Raw genomic sequence first — 18,180 nt, 5'->3', positions numbered from 1 at the left:
TGAGCTAGCAGCTCAGAGGCTGTGTTCAGACTACCGGCGACAAAGTATCAGGCTACAAGTCATTTTCAATGGAAGCCAGTGACATGAAGCTACAAACTGATGCTCGATACTTGTCGCTAGGTGACGGGCGTAATGCGCTACAAATCAAAGTTGAGCTGGCCTCAACTTTTTTCATCGCTCCAATGATGCAGTGAGGAGTCCACCAATCATCTGACTTAGTTTCATCGGTCCCACTCTGTTCCATTCTGTCTAAAGAAATGGAAGAAAAATGTATTCTTGCTGTTAGCCCGTTCCCAGTGCTATTTAACTACCCCTACCCTCTTTTTTTTAACCGCAACATTAACAAAAATAAATACACTTTGGCAGAGACTGGCTACAGGAGCACCAGGTATGTAACGGCTAGCTGTGGTACTGTGTTATTTAGCTAAGTTAGATGACGCTATGCTACGTCAACGAGCGATTGAGCAACACATAGTGACATTGCAGCTGACCACGCTTGGCCGTTTTGTAGCTTTGGCGCCGGTAGTCTGAACACAGCAAGAGGCTCTCCGGTGTGTTTGCGTGTCTGTGGTGGAGTGTCAGTACGTAGCCGTAGCCCTGCTGTTTATCATGTTAATGTTACAGGCTACAGTTAGCCGGTGTTTTGATATATATACTTGGCGGCAGCGGATATGAAATATAGCTTCTCTCAGAGTCAAGATTAGATGATGTGATTCCAAATTATTTACCGGCCATTTGGCCAGTGACACCAATTAATTATATTTTTTTAATCTTTTATTTATAACAAAGAAAGTGACTGAAATAGGTGGAATAGTCCATTAAATGTGAGTGATAATAAATATAGATATTTAATTGGATAGGCCCATATTTACATGTAGTCTAAAAAATAGAAAAAAAAACATTCAAAAAAGGATGAGTACATTTTACTACTTTATCAGTGTCCGAAATTAACTTTTTGACTTACCGGCCAAGGGGACTGGTAGATGAACAAATCCACCGGCCAAGCATATTTTTTTACCAGCCAAAATAACAATAATAATCAATAATATATTGATCAACGGTTAATCATTTCAAGCCTGAATGCAACTCAAGAAGTGTTGATCTCAAAATTCTATTGAAGTATTTGCTATTAAATGTATTTAGGGATCAAACATTAAAGTAATGGGTCAAATGCAGGACTTTCACACAGGAGTCCAGGTTCATTTCCTGTGTGAAACCAATAGTCAATGTTGATTGTTTTAACAAAGTAGTTATTTTAACCCAAATCATGATCATTTCCTTAACTTAACCAAGTAGCTTTGGTGACTAAACCTAACCAAACTGCAACCGTCACCTGAAATGTTTCTCAGCAAGCTTTATTTTGAAAGTTGGACGTGGCATATTTATAACTGGTACCTTCACCGCGGAATAAAACGTGTTGAAAACGTGACACTGCTGCAGTGGACCAGCGTGTGTATTATATGCTTTGGCGTGATACCGGGTTGCAGCAGCAGACCTGTGACAAGTGATACTTTAGTGGAATATCTGATGTCCCGTACAGTAAACAGTGCTGCAAAACTAGGAGCGCTCGAGATGGTCAGTTTCACGGTACTATGTAGATGCGCGTAAAAACACATATGGTAGCGTCAGAGTATGTATGTGTGTGTGTGTGACAGCTGAGGACAGAAGCAGTGCGCCCATAAATGACACCAAAACGTGGCAGAGACTCTCAGCATAGTTTGTTATTACATGACTATTTTAATACAAACATTTACAGTCCGCCAGTGTGGTGGATAGGCTTCCGAGATTTACTTGCCAAACCAAAAATCCACCCGCATTTGGCGCTCGTCGGGTGTTAATTTCGGACCCCTATACGTTATATACTGTTGGGTAGTGTAATCTACGGCAATGCATCATATTCTGTAAGATCATCATATGTTTGTTGCGTCGCGGTCCTGTGAGAACCATGTATCTCTTAAAAAGTCTACTTTTCATGAGCTCAGAAAAATAGCCCTGTTTTCAGTGTTGTGACAATGCATTTTCCATCTAGGCTAATAAGGGTATGAAAAATTGTAATTTGAAAAGTAGCTAGTAACTAAAGCTGTCAAATAATTGTAGTGAAGTAAATAGTTTTTAGGTCGAGTAGAAGTAGAAAGCGGCATGAAAAGAAAAGACTCAAGTACAAGTAATTAAAATTTGTACTTAAGACACTTAATTGAGTACTTTGTTACATTCCACCACTGCAGAGCAGATATAGTCGCATTAGACAAATCATCTCTAGTACGTAACGTTACAAACAAACTAGCAGTAGCGATAAACGACTCAATGGGTATAGTACTTTTTCGAGTGCTAGCATAGTGTTTTTCAGATTTCATGTGAGAATCCATGCTTTACAACCCATTGTCCGAAGTTTGAATGTTTTGCGACAAAGTTCACATCGCGCCTCATACGAATCGCTTTATGATTTCAGCCAGCCACGATATTTGTCGTCCTCCAACCACTTCTCATTGAATTTGTTATGAGCAGTGTCAAATAGGAACTATTTTCCTTCTACCGATTATTTCTACATGAAACTGCTCACAACAAGGTTTGTGGATTATCATGAGTAACCGAGTCAGGAATTCTGGAAAGAGGCATTGCTGTTGAGTTTTTCAAAAGTTTTTATTTGGCGCTTTGAGCACCCCAAGTGCCATATAGTCATCTCTACGGCCAATATCTCCAAAACTCTACATCTCACACCAAAACAATCGAGATGGATAAATAGCATTACAGGTAAGAGGAAAAATATGTATATTTGATTTTGGGGTTAACTGAAAGGGGCTTATATTACAGCTGAAGTCTTCCAAAAATGCACCTGTTACGTGCTCTGGGGGCTGGCTGGCTGGACATGGTTATAATAGTTGATAACTAGAATATACAGACAGGGGACAAATTAAAAGGAAAAATCTGAATAAAAGAGTGGAGAAACATATCAAATGCAGATGCTTCCGTTCACCAGGGCTCACTGAATGGTTTGGTGAGTTTGAAAATGATGTGAATAAAATGCCACAGCCTTTACAGTCACCAGATCTCAACCCAGTTTCACACCTATGGAAGATTTTGAACCAACGTGTAAGACGATGCTCTCCACCACCATCTCCGTAAAACCAAATTATATAAACTTTCATCTTCAAATCTATTTAGTGATGTCTGTGACTGATGCTTTATGTCCTTTTGTTATGTCTGGCTACGTTTATTTTTCTTTCTATCTGCTGTACTCAGGTCTCTCTTGCAAAAGAGATCTTTATCTCAATAAGATTATCTGATTAAATAAAAGGTTGCATGAGGGAATTTCTTATGGAGGAATGTTGTTCATCCCAAATCAGGCCAAATTTAGACCAAATTTGGTTCAGACCAAATCAGGCGCTGTGGTGAAAACGCCTGTCCTCCCATTCATTTGAATGGGGGTAGTCGGTTTAGGCTGCAGCGGTGGAGACCACAGGGGATGTCGGAAAAAAAAACCCCAAAAAAACAACGCAGCGATCTACGGTGGAAAAGTTTAAACAGAATCAACTTTTGGAGAAACGCAACCCGATGTCACACTGCGGTGGCCAATCCGGCGATCAGACTGGTCAAACTGCTCCACAGTCATCCTGAAAAATAGCAATACCAAGAAGCTTCCTTAGGTTTGGGTAATTTGTTTGCGAGAGAGAGACAGCGGTGATCAAGTGACCGAGAGAGTGAATGAGGAGAGGGAGAGCCAGTAGCGAGAAAGACAGTGAATCAGAGAAATAAAACTTTATTTTCTGATTGTTTCACAGCGGCTACGTTTTAAAGCACAAATAAACACACCCACACACCGCCGCTAAATATGCAACTAAGCTAATCACTGCAACGCCTGAGATGGTCTGAATACGGCCCTTTAATTTGTCACCCATCTGTATGAGGACCACTGTAAAATTTCCCTTGGGCCATAGGGCTGGGGATGTACAAGATTATATCCTGAGGGATAAATCAATTATAAATAAAGCTAAACTCATCACATCAAACAATCCTGTAAATGCCCACAATTCTGCATTAACCACTAACCACATCAACCAAATTCAAATCAAACCAAATCAGAGCATCAACAACAATTGGAGACCATTTTACTGGTAATGTGTGCTCACAACTTATATGAGAGGGTGGCATGCCATCAGCGGCTAATTTAAGTAATTACGCAATGTGCTGGCCACAAAATGTGTAAGCTTTTTTTTTTTTTTTTAAAAAGGTAACTTTCTTTTTAAACAGTTCAACTCTTTTAAGTTATCTAGCAAAGTTGCTCTGCAGGTTAGACTGGTGAAGACGCAGACCCTGGAGCTAGTTTCTAATATTGAGCGTTATCATAGCAGCAATTTGTCTCAGCTTGGAGGCTATGTTATGCACATTTGCTAGCCAAATAAATTTGCAGCAGGAAAGTTGGATGTAGGTACAAACCATGTGTTATCTTCCAAGATATTTTCCCAAATAACTTAACATGGACCATTCAAGCATTTTGCTGAATGAAAGAGGGGCTGAACCTTCTGTGGCAGACTGAGAGAGATAGTCTTTCTATCAGACAACGCAGGTTCAAGTGCTTGTGCTGTCAAGAATCTGCACTGCTGAAGAGTTAATGAGCAAGGCACTAACTCAAAGGATACATAGGGACATGTTCCTCTGTGCTGGTGGGTAGCAAGCAAAAGAGTTTCTCTAAAAAGGGGGGAATCACAATGTTTTTGATCATGTGGTAATAAATGTACAGGTGCCACAAGACTACTCAAGACAGCACCAGTCCAAAAAGGTGCCAAGGGAAAAGACCCCTTCAGATGTACTATCAACATTTTATTCATCTGTATCTCAGAGATGTGATGACGGGTAAGCACTATTATTAAGTTGTTTCATTTTTAACCCTTTAAGACAAAAAAGTTGGGAGCATACTCTCCCTGTTGAGTTATTCTCATGTGATGAAGATGATGAGACACTGGGTTTGCACTTTTTACACCAATTGCAGATGTAATCAAAGAATCCTACAAGGACTTGTATGTACAGTTTTCCTGTGATTTTTGCACAGCACCAGCTGATGGGTTTACTTTGCCGTAGCGCCTCTCCTAAAGGTGGACGCATCCAGCCCTATAAAAAGGAGCAAGACTGTGCAGGTTTAACAAACATAAATCTCATTGCAAGCTAGCACACCCTCCTAAGTTACATTTGTAAAACCGTGTCCTGTCCTTACCTGGGCCATCTGATCCAGAGAGGGGTGAATTCAGCTTGGGTCGCTTTGCAGTGGAGGGTCCAACATCCAGCAGATTATCAGCCATCCTGGTCGGCAAATTTTATGAATGGATGATGCAGGAAAATAACAGCAGGATCAGTCCAACTTGTCGGCCTCTGCCTCGTAATAACTGGTAACTTTTCCTAACGTTATGCGTAAAGGAGCAATTCAACTGTTTGTTTTTTTTTTTTTTTGACTGGCAGACTGGCGAAATGCTGCCTGGAGAAAAAGGTTTCAAAAGAAGGGCAACAGCGCCACGCTTCGCCGCCGAAGATCACCCCATGATAATCCAACACCCAACACCCACATAATTATCCTCAATAATTACGTCCAAAAATTATTTCAGTTCGAGAAAAATAAATAAAACTCAATCATAAAATATTACACAAGGCGTAAGCAAATCCCTTCTCCGCAGATCGCCGGTTTCACGTCTGTACAGAATCATTTTTTTCGCAGTCGAAACGAGCGGCCATAAAATCTATCTCGGTCTTAAATAAAAAGAGCAAAATTCAAAAAATATTTTCTATGAGGTGGATTATTTTTGTCGTCGCTGTCTCCCGATAAATACAGCGTCTCGGGACGGAGATACGGCGAGAAGCGGTGCTCTCTAAAAGGGAAATCAAATATACAGTGGGCTTTCGAGACGATAAAAACCCACGTAATCCTCACATGTTTGCATTAATTCTCATCGGAAGAACTAACACTTCGATTTTCTACACGAAAAAAGCCGTTTGAGTCCGGTCTGAGTGGCTCCGATCGGTTTTTAAAATTAATGCTCCCCCAGAAATCCCGATTCTGAGCCGCGTCAAGATGGCGGCTGTTGATTCCTCCGATACAAAAAAAAGTTTTTTTTCTTCCCAGCTAGACTGTGGGGGGAGGAGGAGGAGGTGTCGCGCTATGACGCCCTGACGTAAACCTGTGTCCCACCGTGCGTCATGTGGACGTACGTGAAGTTGCTTATAAGGGAGAAATAACCCACAAAATTGAAATTTACTATGTGCTACCTGCTTCAAATTTTACAAATACAACAGTCACTACTACGAATACAAAACACCCACTTTAGGGGGAAAACAATGCATTGTCGAGGTTAATATACAAACAGCAATACTTAAATTCCCAAGAGTTCCTATATATTTATTTTATTCTTATCATATTACCAGTGGTGGTGGAAAGTAATGAAGCTGGCCTACATTTAAATACTGTACTTGATTACTGCCATTTTATGCAAGTTTATACATCTACTCCATTACATTTCTGAAGGAAATATTGTAATTTTTACTCCACAACATTTGTCTGACAGCTATAGTTATTTTACAAATTAAAAATGTTCATACAAAGCATTTAATCAGCTTTTAAAACGTGAGTCATTGCTACATATTAAAATAACAAGTAGTACTGTATATAAAGTAGTTCAAATTGGCTACACAATGTCCAAATACACCATTAAAATGCTGCTTACAAGTTAATACATCAAAAACAATAATGCAAAAATATAAAATAATGTAAGACTCTGATAAGGGGCCATTCTGCATAATGAGCTTTTATCTTTGATACTTTACATTCAGCTAATAATACTGTTATACTCAAGTATAATTTTGAATGCAGGACTTTTTGAACTGTGATATTGCTACTTTTACTTTAGTAAAGAATGTAAAAACCTCTTTGTTAACTTCATATTATAGTGTCCCATCAAAGTCCCCATACTAATACATTATATTAGAACAACTTTCTATTCAGATCTACGACAGTCACATATTTTCCATGAGTATTTCTGTACAGTATGTGCAAAAGAGCCATACTGTGCACAGCTTCACTGGCTCTGAACCAGCTCCAGCTGTTAAGAAATTGAAACAAATAATTATCAGGATAGGAGCACTGTTCAGTTATTTTTCATTTTTCAAACACTTAAACATTCCTGAGCAGTCAGATTGTTTAAACATAGTGTACGTACTCAACCAAAGACGCTAAGTAAATCTCATTTCTCTTGATACCCTATGTGGGTACCAGTAAATACCAGTGGTAGAAGAAGTATTCAGAACACAACTAATATGAGCAAAAGGTAGGCCTACTTAAATTACTGAAAGTAAAAGTACTCATTATGCAGCATAACGGTCCCTGTTATTTTGCATATATTATTAGTTTATCATTACTGATACATTAACATGTAAGCAGCAGATGGAACTAATTTAAACTACTTCATCATACAGTATGTTGGGTAGTTTAATCTATAACAATGTTTCATATTTTATAAACTGATCTGTTTTTTATGTAAAATCATAATCTGCAAAAGTAAAATTGTAAGGCAACGGAGTAGCATAGTAATAAAAACATACAGTACAAAACAGCATAAGACAGAAATACCTCAAAGTTGTTGGCTACTTAAGAACAATACTTGAGAACATGTACTTAGTTACAATCCACCACTGGTAAATACAGAACCAGATGTAGTGTACAGGTTATAAATTCAACCGAACAACATTTCCCAGCAACTGACTTTATTCAGTTTTAACCTTCACTTGCATACCTATTAGCGTGCTATATACAAAAACATTTTCAAAGAAAGCAACAATTCATTAAAACTTCACTGTAGCAGGCTACTGAAATACTGCCTACCTGCAGACATCTAGTAGTGTCTCGCTTATTTTATTTGGCCAGTTTAAAAAAAAATTTAAGAGAAAAAGGAAAGCTGTATTGATTAAAGCCTTACTATCCTAGCATGTCATACTGTTTGAGATGATAAAGTAGACTAAAATGTCCAGGTCACATTCCTGCTAAGATTAGAGCATCCCTTCCAAAACACACACAACCACACGTTTTTTTACACACATGCAGGGAAAGAGAACACACAAGTATTATTCCAACATTGTTAAAATTGCCCAGTTCTTTAGACTATTTAATACTCTAGTACATGCGCTTATATAAATAATAGAAAATGCTCAGATACTATACAATATAAAGGCATACTGTACATAAAAAGTGAGTGCCTTGTGCAAATGTGTTTTAACCATAAATATATAAATGACCTTTCTTGAACATGCACCACACATCCTGCAAATTAAGGAGAAGATAAGACATAACATACAAAAATGGCAATGACACTCTTTGGCATCAAAATTTTCTCAGTGTGCCATTCTGCTGGTTCAGAATGTCACTTACACCTCGATCAAACCAAATCAACATTTAAGCTTATGTTTTCAGTGAAACAAAAGGGGAAAAATAAAAACAAACATGTGGCAATCAAAACTGTGAGTTGACACCCCTATCTTATTGTCCCAGATAAAATAATAATCCATAAAAAAAAGGTTAAAAGTTCATTAAAAACGCATAATTCAAAAGGGTTTATCAAAATTACCAAGGGGAAAAAAGAAATGTAACGTATACGCTTTACCTTACACTCAAGTATCATGACCTCACTTAACAAATCAAGCACGTAACCTTGGATAATAACAACAATAATTATTCTAAGCGTCCCTTTATTGTAGTATAACAAACATATATTTTGGGCTGGTACAAGGGTTGTGTGCTCATAAGCGTAAAGAAGGTAATTCTCCCTTTCAAACCAATTATGTTAAACTCTTATTATTGCATTTTAAACTCCATCTGAGTGATACATACAGTACACAAAGGCCAAAAAAAGGAATTCAAAAACTGCAATAAGGCCAATTAATGTTGAATATTTTTGGTATGTTTACATTTAATTGTATATATTAAGAAAAGGCACTGCTCAAATTTCATGACCTTAGAAAACTTCATCAAAATTAAAGGTGATTCAAGTGAAAAAGTAAACATTCTCCTGCTTATCCATACCATAAGCTTTTGAGAAATATTCAGTGTCTTAAGAAATTAAAGCAACTTAGAGCAGACAGTGAGACAAAGGATAAAGAAAATCAAGTTCAAAGTTAAAAGGCACAAGCTACCCTATTTTCAAAAAGCAAACAAATGATTTAATTATTAGGGTAATGTTAAATGTGGCAGTTGAAATAAATTATTTGATGATAAAAGAAGGCAAATTGGTTCTTCATTCTTCTTCTGCAATATTTGTTTTGTTTGCTTTAATACTAGTACTGATATAGTACTGATTGTGAAATTGTCATGGTTTTGTCCTGTTATTTCCTTTTTTATTTTGTAATATTCTCCCTCACTCTTGTGTCTGTTAGTTTTGCTTCCTGTCGTTGATTGCTTTGAGTGTTTTCACCTGTGTCATTGGTTTCAACTGTGTCTTGTCTCCCTCACCTAAGCGTATTTAAGTCTGTGTCCTTCCTTTATTCTTTGTCAGTTCGTCCCAGTTGCTATGTTGATATTGGCCTCTCTGATGTTTGGACTTATATCTGCCTGTTACCTGTTTGGTACCTGTCTACCTACCTGTACCTGCTAGTAAGCTCTATTAAATCATTGTGCTGCCTCCTCTATCTGCATTTGGGTCCTTCCCTGTTTGCCAACATTGTAACAAAAATGGCAATTTTAAAATACAAGGTTAATGTGTTGTTCAGGATATTTGTCCAAAATAAGACACTGAAGTGGATTTCATGGTAAAATGTTTTTGCCTCTGAGCACACAATCCTTTTTGCTAAGAAAAAGAATATGTAACAAGAGAAATTTACAGTTTTGTCAGTTTGATTTTCTTAATAATCTGACATAATAGCATGAACCAATGAAGTCACCAAGAGTAAAAACACCTAGGTAATATGAAATACATTTGGTGCACTGCCTTTGCATTTACAATGCTATTACATTAAGTTTCATGCCACTGAAAGTATGAAGCAGCTAATGCGTCTATCCAGTAATGTCTTTCAAATCATAGAAATTAGAGGGGAACTTCACATGAATAGTTCAAGTTTTGTGTAACAATAAATACAATAAGTACAATTTGATTTGTGACATTCCACTTTGATTATCCATGTCTTAAAATCACTATCAACTAACACGCAGTGTAATCCATAGCAAACCTTGTCTTCTCTAATCAATCTACAGTCACAGCTAAAGACACTCTACAGGTACAGTAGTGCCTTGTAGGATCCATTGAAATACTCAACACTAATTACAGCTTAAGTTCCCATAAGAACCTGGCTCATGGGGGAGGGTACAAACACTGGTAACAGTTAACCTCATCTACGGTGCTGTTGTTGCAAGCACGCTGATTAAGTGTAGCTGAGAACGTCATGCCTCCGTACTGAGGCAATACAAAGACCTTAACCAAGGCCAGAGAAAAAACTGCCACATCAGCAACCGAGATTTATTTATTTTTTTCCAACTGCGTTCCTAAACTGTTTGTCATCCTGCAGTTTCACCAAATCAGTCAAGGAACTCATAGGCACCTCTCCTCATTAAACCCTGCCTGATCTTGTTACTACACAAACACATGCAAACACACACTCACACACTGTATGCATGCAAATACACTCACACGACAAGCAGCTCGGCCTCGTCTGCCCTTAGCCTGTATTGATTAGTCTCTGCTGTGCTTTTCTTAAAGTTTTCTGGTTTTCATGAAGAACATGGAAACAGGCTCTGCTGCAGTCTAGTGCAGAATTATTTTACTAATACATATCTTGGAGTAACATCTTATTTCCCTTAACTTGACACACATTATGATTCTAGTCACGTTGTAGCACTTTCCATATGTAAGGTCATCATGCGGAGCTCTTCTTTGATAAAAGGCAAAATATCATAGCAAAACATAGTTTACAAAGTAAAATTGTAACAAAAGCAATGCATTTTCTCCAAAAATTTTGCTTATTTACAGTTTTCCCTTTGTTATTCTTCCCTTTACTCAAAAAGGCTTAGTCTACACATTATTCTATTCTAAAGGCACTTAAAAGACATGAAAGAAATAATTAAGATTAAAGGTGTACAGATAATCAAGTAAGTTAATGGGAGACGATGGGATCTGTAGCAGGCAAAAGAAGGTTCAGAGTCCACCATCACATCTTGTGTGTTCCTGCCTGCCTCACTTTGTGGTCCAGCCAGCACCCTCCACTGATAATATCAGCCAATCAGATTTGCACTAAAAACAACCTGCTGCCTAGCTGATGCAGAGGAGAGGCCTTTCTCTCTGATTCTACCTGTGGTAGGACCAAATATAAAGCAATTCTACAAATGCCAACTGGCAGGAACGAAAGCTTAAAGGGTAGAGGATTTATGATAAAATTCTTAAAGTCTGGTTAACTCTCCAACACTGCTGTCATAATCATGCTCACATTTGTCCTTCTTGATGTCTTTCTGGGACACAGTTGTGGAATTTTGGGGAGTATTTTGCTGGACCGGGGATGAAATGATGAGCTGTTTATTTGCAGGAGGAGGTCCATCTCGGTTGGTAACAGGTATAGATGTTACGCCACTGTGAGACATAGATCGTCTGCCGTCTGTAGAGGGACGTCTTTCACGGCTGTCCACCTCTTTCTCATGGCTAAGCCCTGTAGTAGTAGAGGAACCAGTCCTGGCACTAGGTACCACAGTACTGGTACTGCTTGCATTTATACTGGTTGTGGGCACCATGCTGGCGATTTCATCAGTGGGTGAGCGCCCAATACTACCATCCACCTGTGCTCGGATCTCTGGCGAGACTGAGAGTTGGTATTGAGGCACAGGGCCACTGTCACTGCTCTTAGGGTAAAGGAAGGTCTTCATCTGGCCTTTGCCTTTAACGTTAACTGTGCCACGGTAATCAAACTCATAATCCATGCCATTAAGCACACAATAGCTCTCCTCGCTGACCTGGACACGACACTCCACACCTGTAGTATCCATGCGACTGGCAATGTTGACTGTGTCGCCCCAGATATCGTAGAGAAGCTTAGTAGTGCCAATCACCCCCGCTGTTAGAGGCCCATGATTGAATCCAATGCGTAACTTGAAGCCAAAGCCCAGCATGTTCTTGTTGAAATCATCAACCACATGCATCATTTCCAGGGAAAAATCAAAAAGAGCGCGGAGGTGGGCATGAGGATGTGCCGCATCTGCACACTGCTGCGCATTGAGTCCTGCTGCTGCCATGTACGTGGCACCGATGGTCTTGATCTTTTCAATATTTGAGAAGGCAGGCTTCCGTAACAGCTCATCAAAGTCTCCAATTAGCTCGTTGAGGACACGATAGCACTCCTTGCCTCCCTCGTAGCTTTCCTCATAAAACTCACTGAAGTTAACAATACTGGCAAATATTACACCCACATTGTCGTGGTTCTTGGAGTAGCTCTGGGTGACCTTCAGCTGCTCGGCCACATGGATGGGGATGATATTGCGGAGCAGCCAGTCGGCCTGGTCCCTCATGTTCTGGATTTTGATGCGGTGTTGATCAGCCTCCACGTTGCCATGGTAATGCAGGCGGTGACTGACCTCAAATTCACGGTTAAGGAACCAGACCAGGAGAAGGAGCAGGAAAAAGGCCACACAGGCCTCAGGGCCCAGCAGGGCCTGTGGGCTAGGCTGTGGGTCTGGGTCTGCTGGGCTGTCAGACATGACGATGGAGCTGTTGCTGTTATTGTTATGGCCATTCGACCTGGTGGAGCGAGGGTGGGGGAGAGAGAGAGAGAGAGAGAGAGAGAGAGAGAGAGAGAGAGAGAGATATAGGAAAATAGTAAAACAGAAGGGCAGAATAAATATTTTGCATCTCAAAATAAATGTGCAGCTTCTATAGCTGTTAGTAAACACAACTACGGAAGCTTTTGACATGCTTGCACCTCAAAATTTCAACTGTGCGTCATGCAGGCAACACACAAGAGTGATTACTAGCAACTGTCTACCAAAAACAAGTGAACTTATTGGTTGATGAGCAGGTACAAACTATGACACGAACAATGCTAATCATCGTACTTACCAGGAAAACAGATTCTTAGCCACACTGAAAGAGATGAAACACAAGTAGCATAAAATAATGCATCAAAAGCATCTATCAAATGTATACTTGCTCTTTTCTTGAAATTCAAATGAGTAACCCAGTGTCATCACATTGTCTCTAAACTATTACTGAACATGCAATTTTTGGACAAGAACTTCTGTCATTTCCTTTCATTGTCTCTTCAGTATGTCATACCTGCAGGGGGAGCTGAAGATCAAGGCAAGCAGTGCTAGTCCCACCAAACTCGCTAGAGTTGAGCGCATCCAGTAGCTAAGTTGGCAGAAGTTACAGTACTGAATGATAGCTATGATGACAGCACAGCAGATGAACATGGTGAACTGGGGAAAATATGGGGCACAGTCATTAGTCAAAAGATCCTATTAGATTATCACATAAATTACACTGGCTGTAAGCTATATTAACATACTATACAACTAAAAAGACATATGCTGAACATGATTAAGTCAGAGATGGAAATTGTACAAGCATGGCAGCCCTACAGATGAGGTGCTTTACTGGTCAGAAGCAAAACTCACCTAACTATACAATTTGAACAAGAGCGAATAAATTTGCTGTCGACAGCAACCAAATAACAAGACTAGTTTTCAACACCCCCTTGATCCATTTCTAAAAACATATGAAAGTTAAAGTCCACCTGGATGGAGAGATGCATGTCACAGGTGACATGGGAGTAGACTGCCACAGTGGGTAGGGACACCAGGAAGGCTCCTATAAAGTGACGAGCTATCCAGCCTGAAATGGCTCTCATCAGCACCTGAGTGCAATTCAGCACACTGTCCAGGTAGAAAGCCATACTAGAGAGGAAAAACATGAAGCTGTGATTGAAATGCAGATTATTATGATGTATTAGAGATAATATTAATTAAGTGCTTATCTGACACTTGCGTGTCCCGTTTGATCCCAGCCTGATCCCAACCTGAATAATAAACTGATTCCAGACATGGTTGTCTACACCTTGGCTTGTATTCACAAAGCTTCTCAGTACATGAACACAAACCAAGGGTCAGTAAACAAGACCTACTCATTTTATAGATGAATGCGGATATAATATCAGTGCACCCACTTTGAGTGACAAATATATTTATCACTCCACATAATACAAATGCATTTATGTTAAAAAAGGTGTCTAGGGGGGCACCCCAGTAGCTCACCTGGTAGAGTGCGTGTCATGTATCAAGGCTGAGTCCTTACCACAGCGGCCCGGATTGGAATCTGGCCCGGGCCCTTTGCTGCATGTCATCCCCTCCCTCTCTCCCCTGACTTTCCTGACTCTCTTTACTGTGACTATCTAATGAAGCAGAAATGCCAAAAAAAACTTTTAAAAAACAAAAAAAAAGTGTCTGGGCCTTGTTGCTCCAGGACCCGTATTTCTAATACTCCCTGCCTGAGTTTCCCCTGGTAGCCAAATGAATAGCCGTGCCAACATTTTCTCTCCTGTGCCTCCCCTTGTCCATCTTTCTCTCTCTGCTTTCCAGCTGTCTGAATACATTTCAAACAGACTTAGAGCTAAGTCACACGGCCAACTCTATTTTCCCATTAGAAAGCTTGAAAGCACATGCCCATCACCAATTTGCCCATGTAATTATCATGTAAATTAATAACCCTAACACAATTTCATTACACATAAAACGGTTTTTCAATTACAGTTGTCTGATGATTTCAAGCAGGTAAAGATAATCCAGTTAGTCTGCATGCAAACAACACCCTTTAAGTTCCTCTCTATCAGGGGTCTGAAACTCAAATTACTTGGGGGACACTGGTCAGGTTGTTCTCACTGAGGGAGAAGGTAGAAGAAACAATAAGATAAAAATAACAATAAATTTCAGCTATTTACACTCCGAAGCTGAGCAACTCCTCTCCCTCATATCTTGCATACTGCTCCTAATTTTTAATCAAGTTATGCTCCTTGAGATTGTGTTCCTGAGGAAGATTTCTCCTTGCAAATGAGACAGGAAGTCATCACATTCAACAAAAAATTATTACTTGTCCACCTCTCTTAAAACTGTCTTTCCTCGTGACAGTTAAGCCTACATTCTTTTATATTAAGAAATGGACATTTTGGTGTCAGGTGTGCTGCGGTACATCACAGTGCAGTTAGTCATAGCGTTAAAGTTGCACACTTAGACGCAGCTTGCTAAATGTCAAATGTGAAGTAAAGAGCCCATTTTTATCATGAGATTCTGTCTTTAAATGAAATGATTACTCTAAATTAAAATACAAAAAAATAAAAAATGTTTTGCCAGCTAGATATATCAATAAATTCTAAACGTGTCAGGGGTCTTCTGACATTGTCTCGCAGGCTGGATCTGGGCCATGGGCCAGAAGTTTAAGACCTGTACTCTATTCAGTATCTCACCGTATAGCAAACAGCAGAGCCACAACCTCCAACAGGGTGGCTACTGCTGTCAGAATGACTGCTGGTGTGGACAGACTCTGCTGGGTGACAAGCGGTCGAAGGAAACAGGCCAGTGAGAGAGCCAGAAACACTGAACAGCACAGCAGCATGTCCAGGAAAGAACTGAATGTTGGACTGGCAAAAGTCTGCACCGCTGCTTGGGTTTCCACCTGGGAGGAAAAGAGAGAGGCAGGAAAAAACAGACAAAAGCATAGCAGAAATAAAACATCTTAAAAATATGCAAGAATATTAATAAAAATACAAGTAGTAATTAAGAAAAATGTTGCGTTCCGAAATGAGAGCAAGGCATTGATGAAAATTAGTCAGTGAATATATATATATAAATATATATATATATATATATATATATATATATATATATATATACACACCGTATATATTTAACTAACCAAGGAGCAGCTGCACAAATGCATCCAGCATGAGTTGGAAATGAGTTATCCAACAATCAACAATAATTTAATGACTTAAGTAAGACTCTACTGAAATCTATCCCAATTACCATGTCAATGACTCAGACTCTAGACTTAACAATGTAGCAACAGTTGCAGCCATAAGAGTTAAAATGCACTTCTGAGTTTACACCAGCAGAGGACGTCACAACCTAATACAAAACTACTTTTAAGGTCTTGCAGTGATTTCTCTTTGCCGCAGTCTTGATCAGTCTGGTCATAACGCAGTACAAACAGTCTTCCCAGAGAAGACACAGACATGCAGAGAAACACAAACAGGCAGAAAGACATCCACAAACACAGGTAGATTTCTCGCTCACAGATGGAGACAGCTGAGATGGGATGACTGGAGTCATGAAAATGCACTGGTTTTCTCTGGCAGTTGTAAAACTCAAATGAATGTCAGATCACAGTCAGACCAAAGACAACTATGTTAAGTTCATAGCATTCATGGATAAAGTGAAAAATAAACAGACACACACTGTTGCATGCACATCCATTAAACACACAGGCATACAGGCACCATTATGTCATGCACAAAAAAATATGTATACACACACGCGCACACACACACACACACACACACACACATACACATACACACACCTCCTCCTGGTAGCTTATCCTGTAAGCAGACTCCAGGCTCTTCTCCAGGAAGGTTAGGCTCAGCTTGTTTATGGGAGGTTTGTAGAAATAGTCTTTCATAAGGCTGTCACAGGCACAGAAGAAAATCAGTAGAAACAAATAATGTTCAGTTGGGATTTTATGTTACAAACAGCTTGCTTAAAATTGGCTGAAAAATTCACATTAACAACAGAGTGACTTGCTGATCAAGTGTATTTAAATGTTATAGATTTGTTTAATGTATTTATCCTTGTGGTCATTCTAACCTGTCCTCTTTGATAACATCCACAAAGTGAGCATCGCTCCTCTCCCTGAAGTTCTTGGAGCGTAGAGGGATGAGCGCTGAGTGGTCCATGCCCATGGCTCCTCCGCTCCACGTCTTCTTCTCCTTCTCCTGCAGCATCTCACACAGTGACGTCTGGCTGTTGTTCAAGGCTTCCAGCTGAGGACTGAGCAGGCCGTTCAGAGCCTTGGGGCCGCGCCCTGCAGAAACCACTGGGGAGCACTTCAGATTTGAAGAGTCCTAAGGTGAGGAGAAGGGAGAGAGAAGACCTGAATTTCCAAAAAAGGGGTGATAATGGATCTTTGCTTTGGAAATAGATCAGCAATAATGAATAAATATAAAGCTAAAGAGTGTGCTACATTCACACCAATTTAAATGCATGTGTCTGTGGTACACTTTATCTGGGACTCATGAAGTTCTATTTCTTTGAACTACTTTTGAGTCCTTCTCTCTTCTCTGCTGCTGGGCCTGAGTGAATGTAACCAGAGTTGGTTCACAATGCCCCAATATTTGATTGGAAAAATAACTACATAAAATATTCTATACTGGACATACACATTAATAGTGTCAAACTCTCAAAAATGAAAAAAGTCATTTATCATCTTAGATAAACAGTTAAAAGTCTCATATGTTTGGTTCAACAACAGGCTAACCTTGCTGCTGCTGCTGGTCTTGTGGTCGTCATGACAGCCATTGTGCACCGCGCCATCCTCCAGAACCTGATCCTCCCCTGGTATCAGGACCACACTGCAGGATAGACAGGGAGACTGCGGGGAGGTAGAGTTTGGAGGGGGACAGTATGGAGGAAGATGCAGCATATGGGGGCAGGAAAGATAAAAGAGACTTAATAAATTGAGAGATACAGATCAAGGAAAGCATTTGAGCAGAGAAAAACATGAAAATATGGCAGAGATCAAGAGTAAGAGTCTTGGGGGAAGATAAAAAGACAAAACACATGCATTAACTGTGATCACAACAGCATTAGGGCAGCAAAAAGACAAAACTTGTCACTTAAACACAAACTAGGGATGCTGTGACAAGTCTTACAATCATCTTACAATCATCTTTTTTTGGCTTAATATTATTTATTTCAATGAGGACAATACTAACTAGAGAGACAGCAGTCACTAAGAAACGGAAAAGGAGATGGAGAGTAAACAAGAGGCATAGAGGAGGTCTACATGGGCTCAAGGTCTTTATTTTATTTTTATTTATCATCCCACTCATCATCTTGAAAGAGAATGGAAAATGTGTGTGTGTGTGTGTGTGTGTGTGTGTGTGTGTGTGTGTGTGTGAGAAAGAGAT

The 18,180-nt window shown here is 39.6% G+C and overlaps 2 protein-coding genes across 2 annotated transcripts in view; both read right to left on the bottom strand.

Annotated features, from left to right (window-relative positions):
• LOC122868808 (CREB-binding protein-like) overlaps positions 1-6,148 on the bottom strand; it is a 43,631-nt gene extending 37,483 nt beyond the window's left edge. The window contains 1 exon segment of the mRNA XM_044181126.1: positions 5,210-6,148. Coding sequence (XP_044037061.1) covers positions 5,210-5,294 — 85 coding nt within the window. The 5' untranslated portion in view covers positions 5,295-6,148.
• Positions 6,149-6,361: 213 nt separating this feature from the next.
• The window catches only part of LOC122868809 (adenylate cyclase type 9-like), a 37,062-nt gene continuing 25,243 nt past the window's right edge, over positions 6,362-18,180 (bottom strand). Inside the window, exons 3-10 of the mRNA XM_044181127.1 lie at positions 17,529-17,642; positions 16,859-17,115; positions 16,575-16,677; positions 15,460-15,668; positions 13,738-13,897; positions 13,278-13,420; positions 13,062-13,085; positions 6,362-12,743 (exon numbers count right to left, since the gene is read on the bottom strand). Of these exons, the coding sequence (XP_044037062.1) occupies positions 11,399-12,743; positions 13,062-13,085; positions 13,278-13,420; positions 13,738-13,897; positions 15,460-15,668; positions 16,575-16,677; positions 16,859-17,115; positions 17,529-17,642 (2,355 nt within the window). The 3' untranslated portion in view covers positions 6,362-11,398. The remainder of the gene's footprint in view (positions 12,744-13,061; positions 13,086-13,277; positions 13,421-13,737; positions 13,898-15,459; positions 15,669-16,574; positions 16,678-16,858; positions 17,116-17,528; positions 17,643-18,180) is intronic.

Source organism: Siniperca chuatsi, linkage group LG21 (assembly GCF_020085105.1).
Source record: "Siniperca chuatsi isolate FFG_IHB_CAS linkage group LG21, ASM2008510v1, whole genome shotgun sequence".
NCBI classification, from domain to species: Eukaryota; Metazoa; Chordata; class Actinopteri; order Centrarchiformes; family Sinipercidae; genus Siniperca; species Siniperca chuatsi.
Note: the sequence above shows the minus strand (reverse complement) of the source record. Positions and strands in the feature narration are given on the sequence as shown.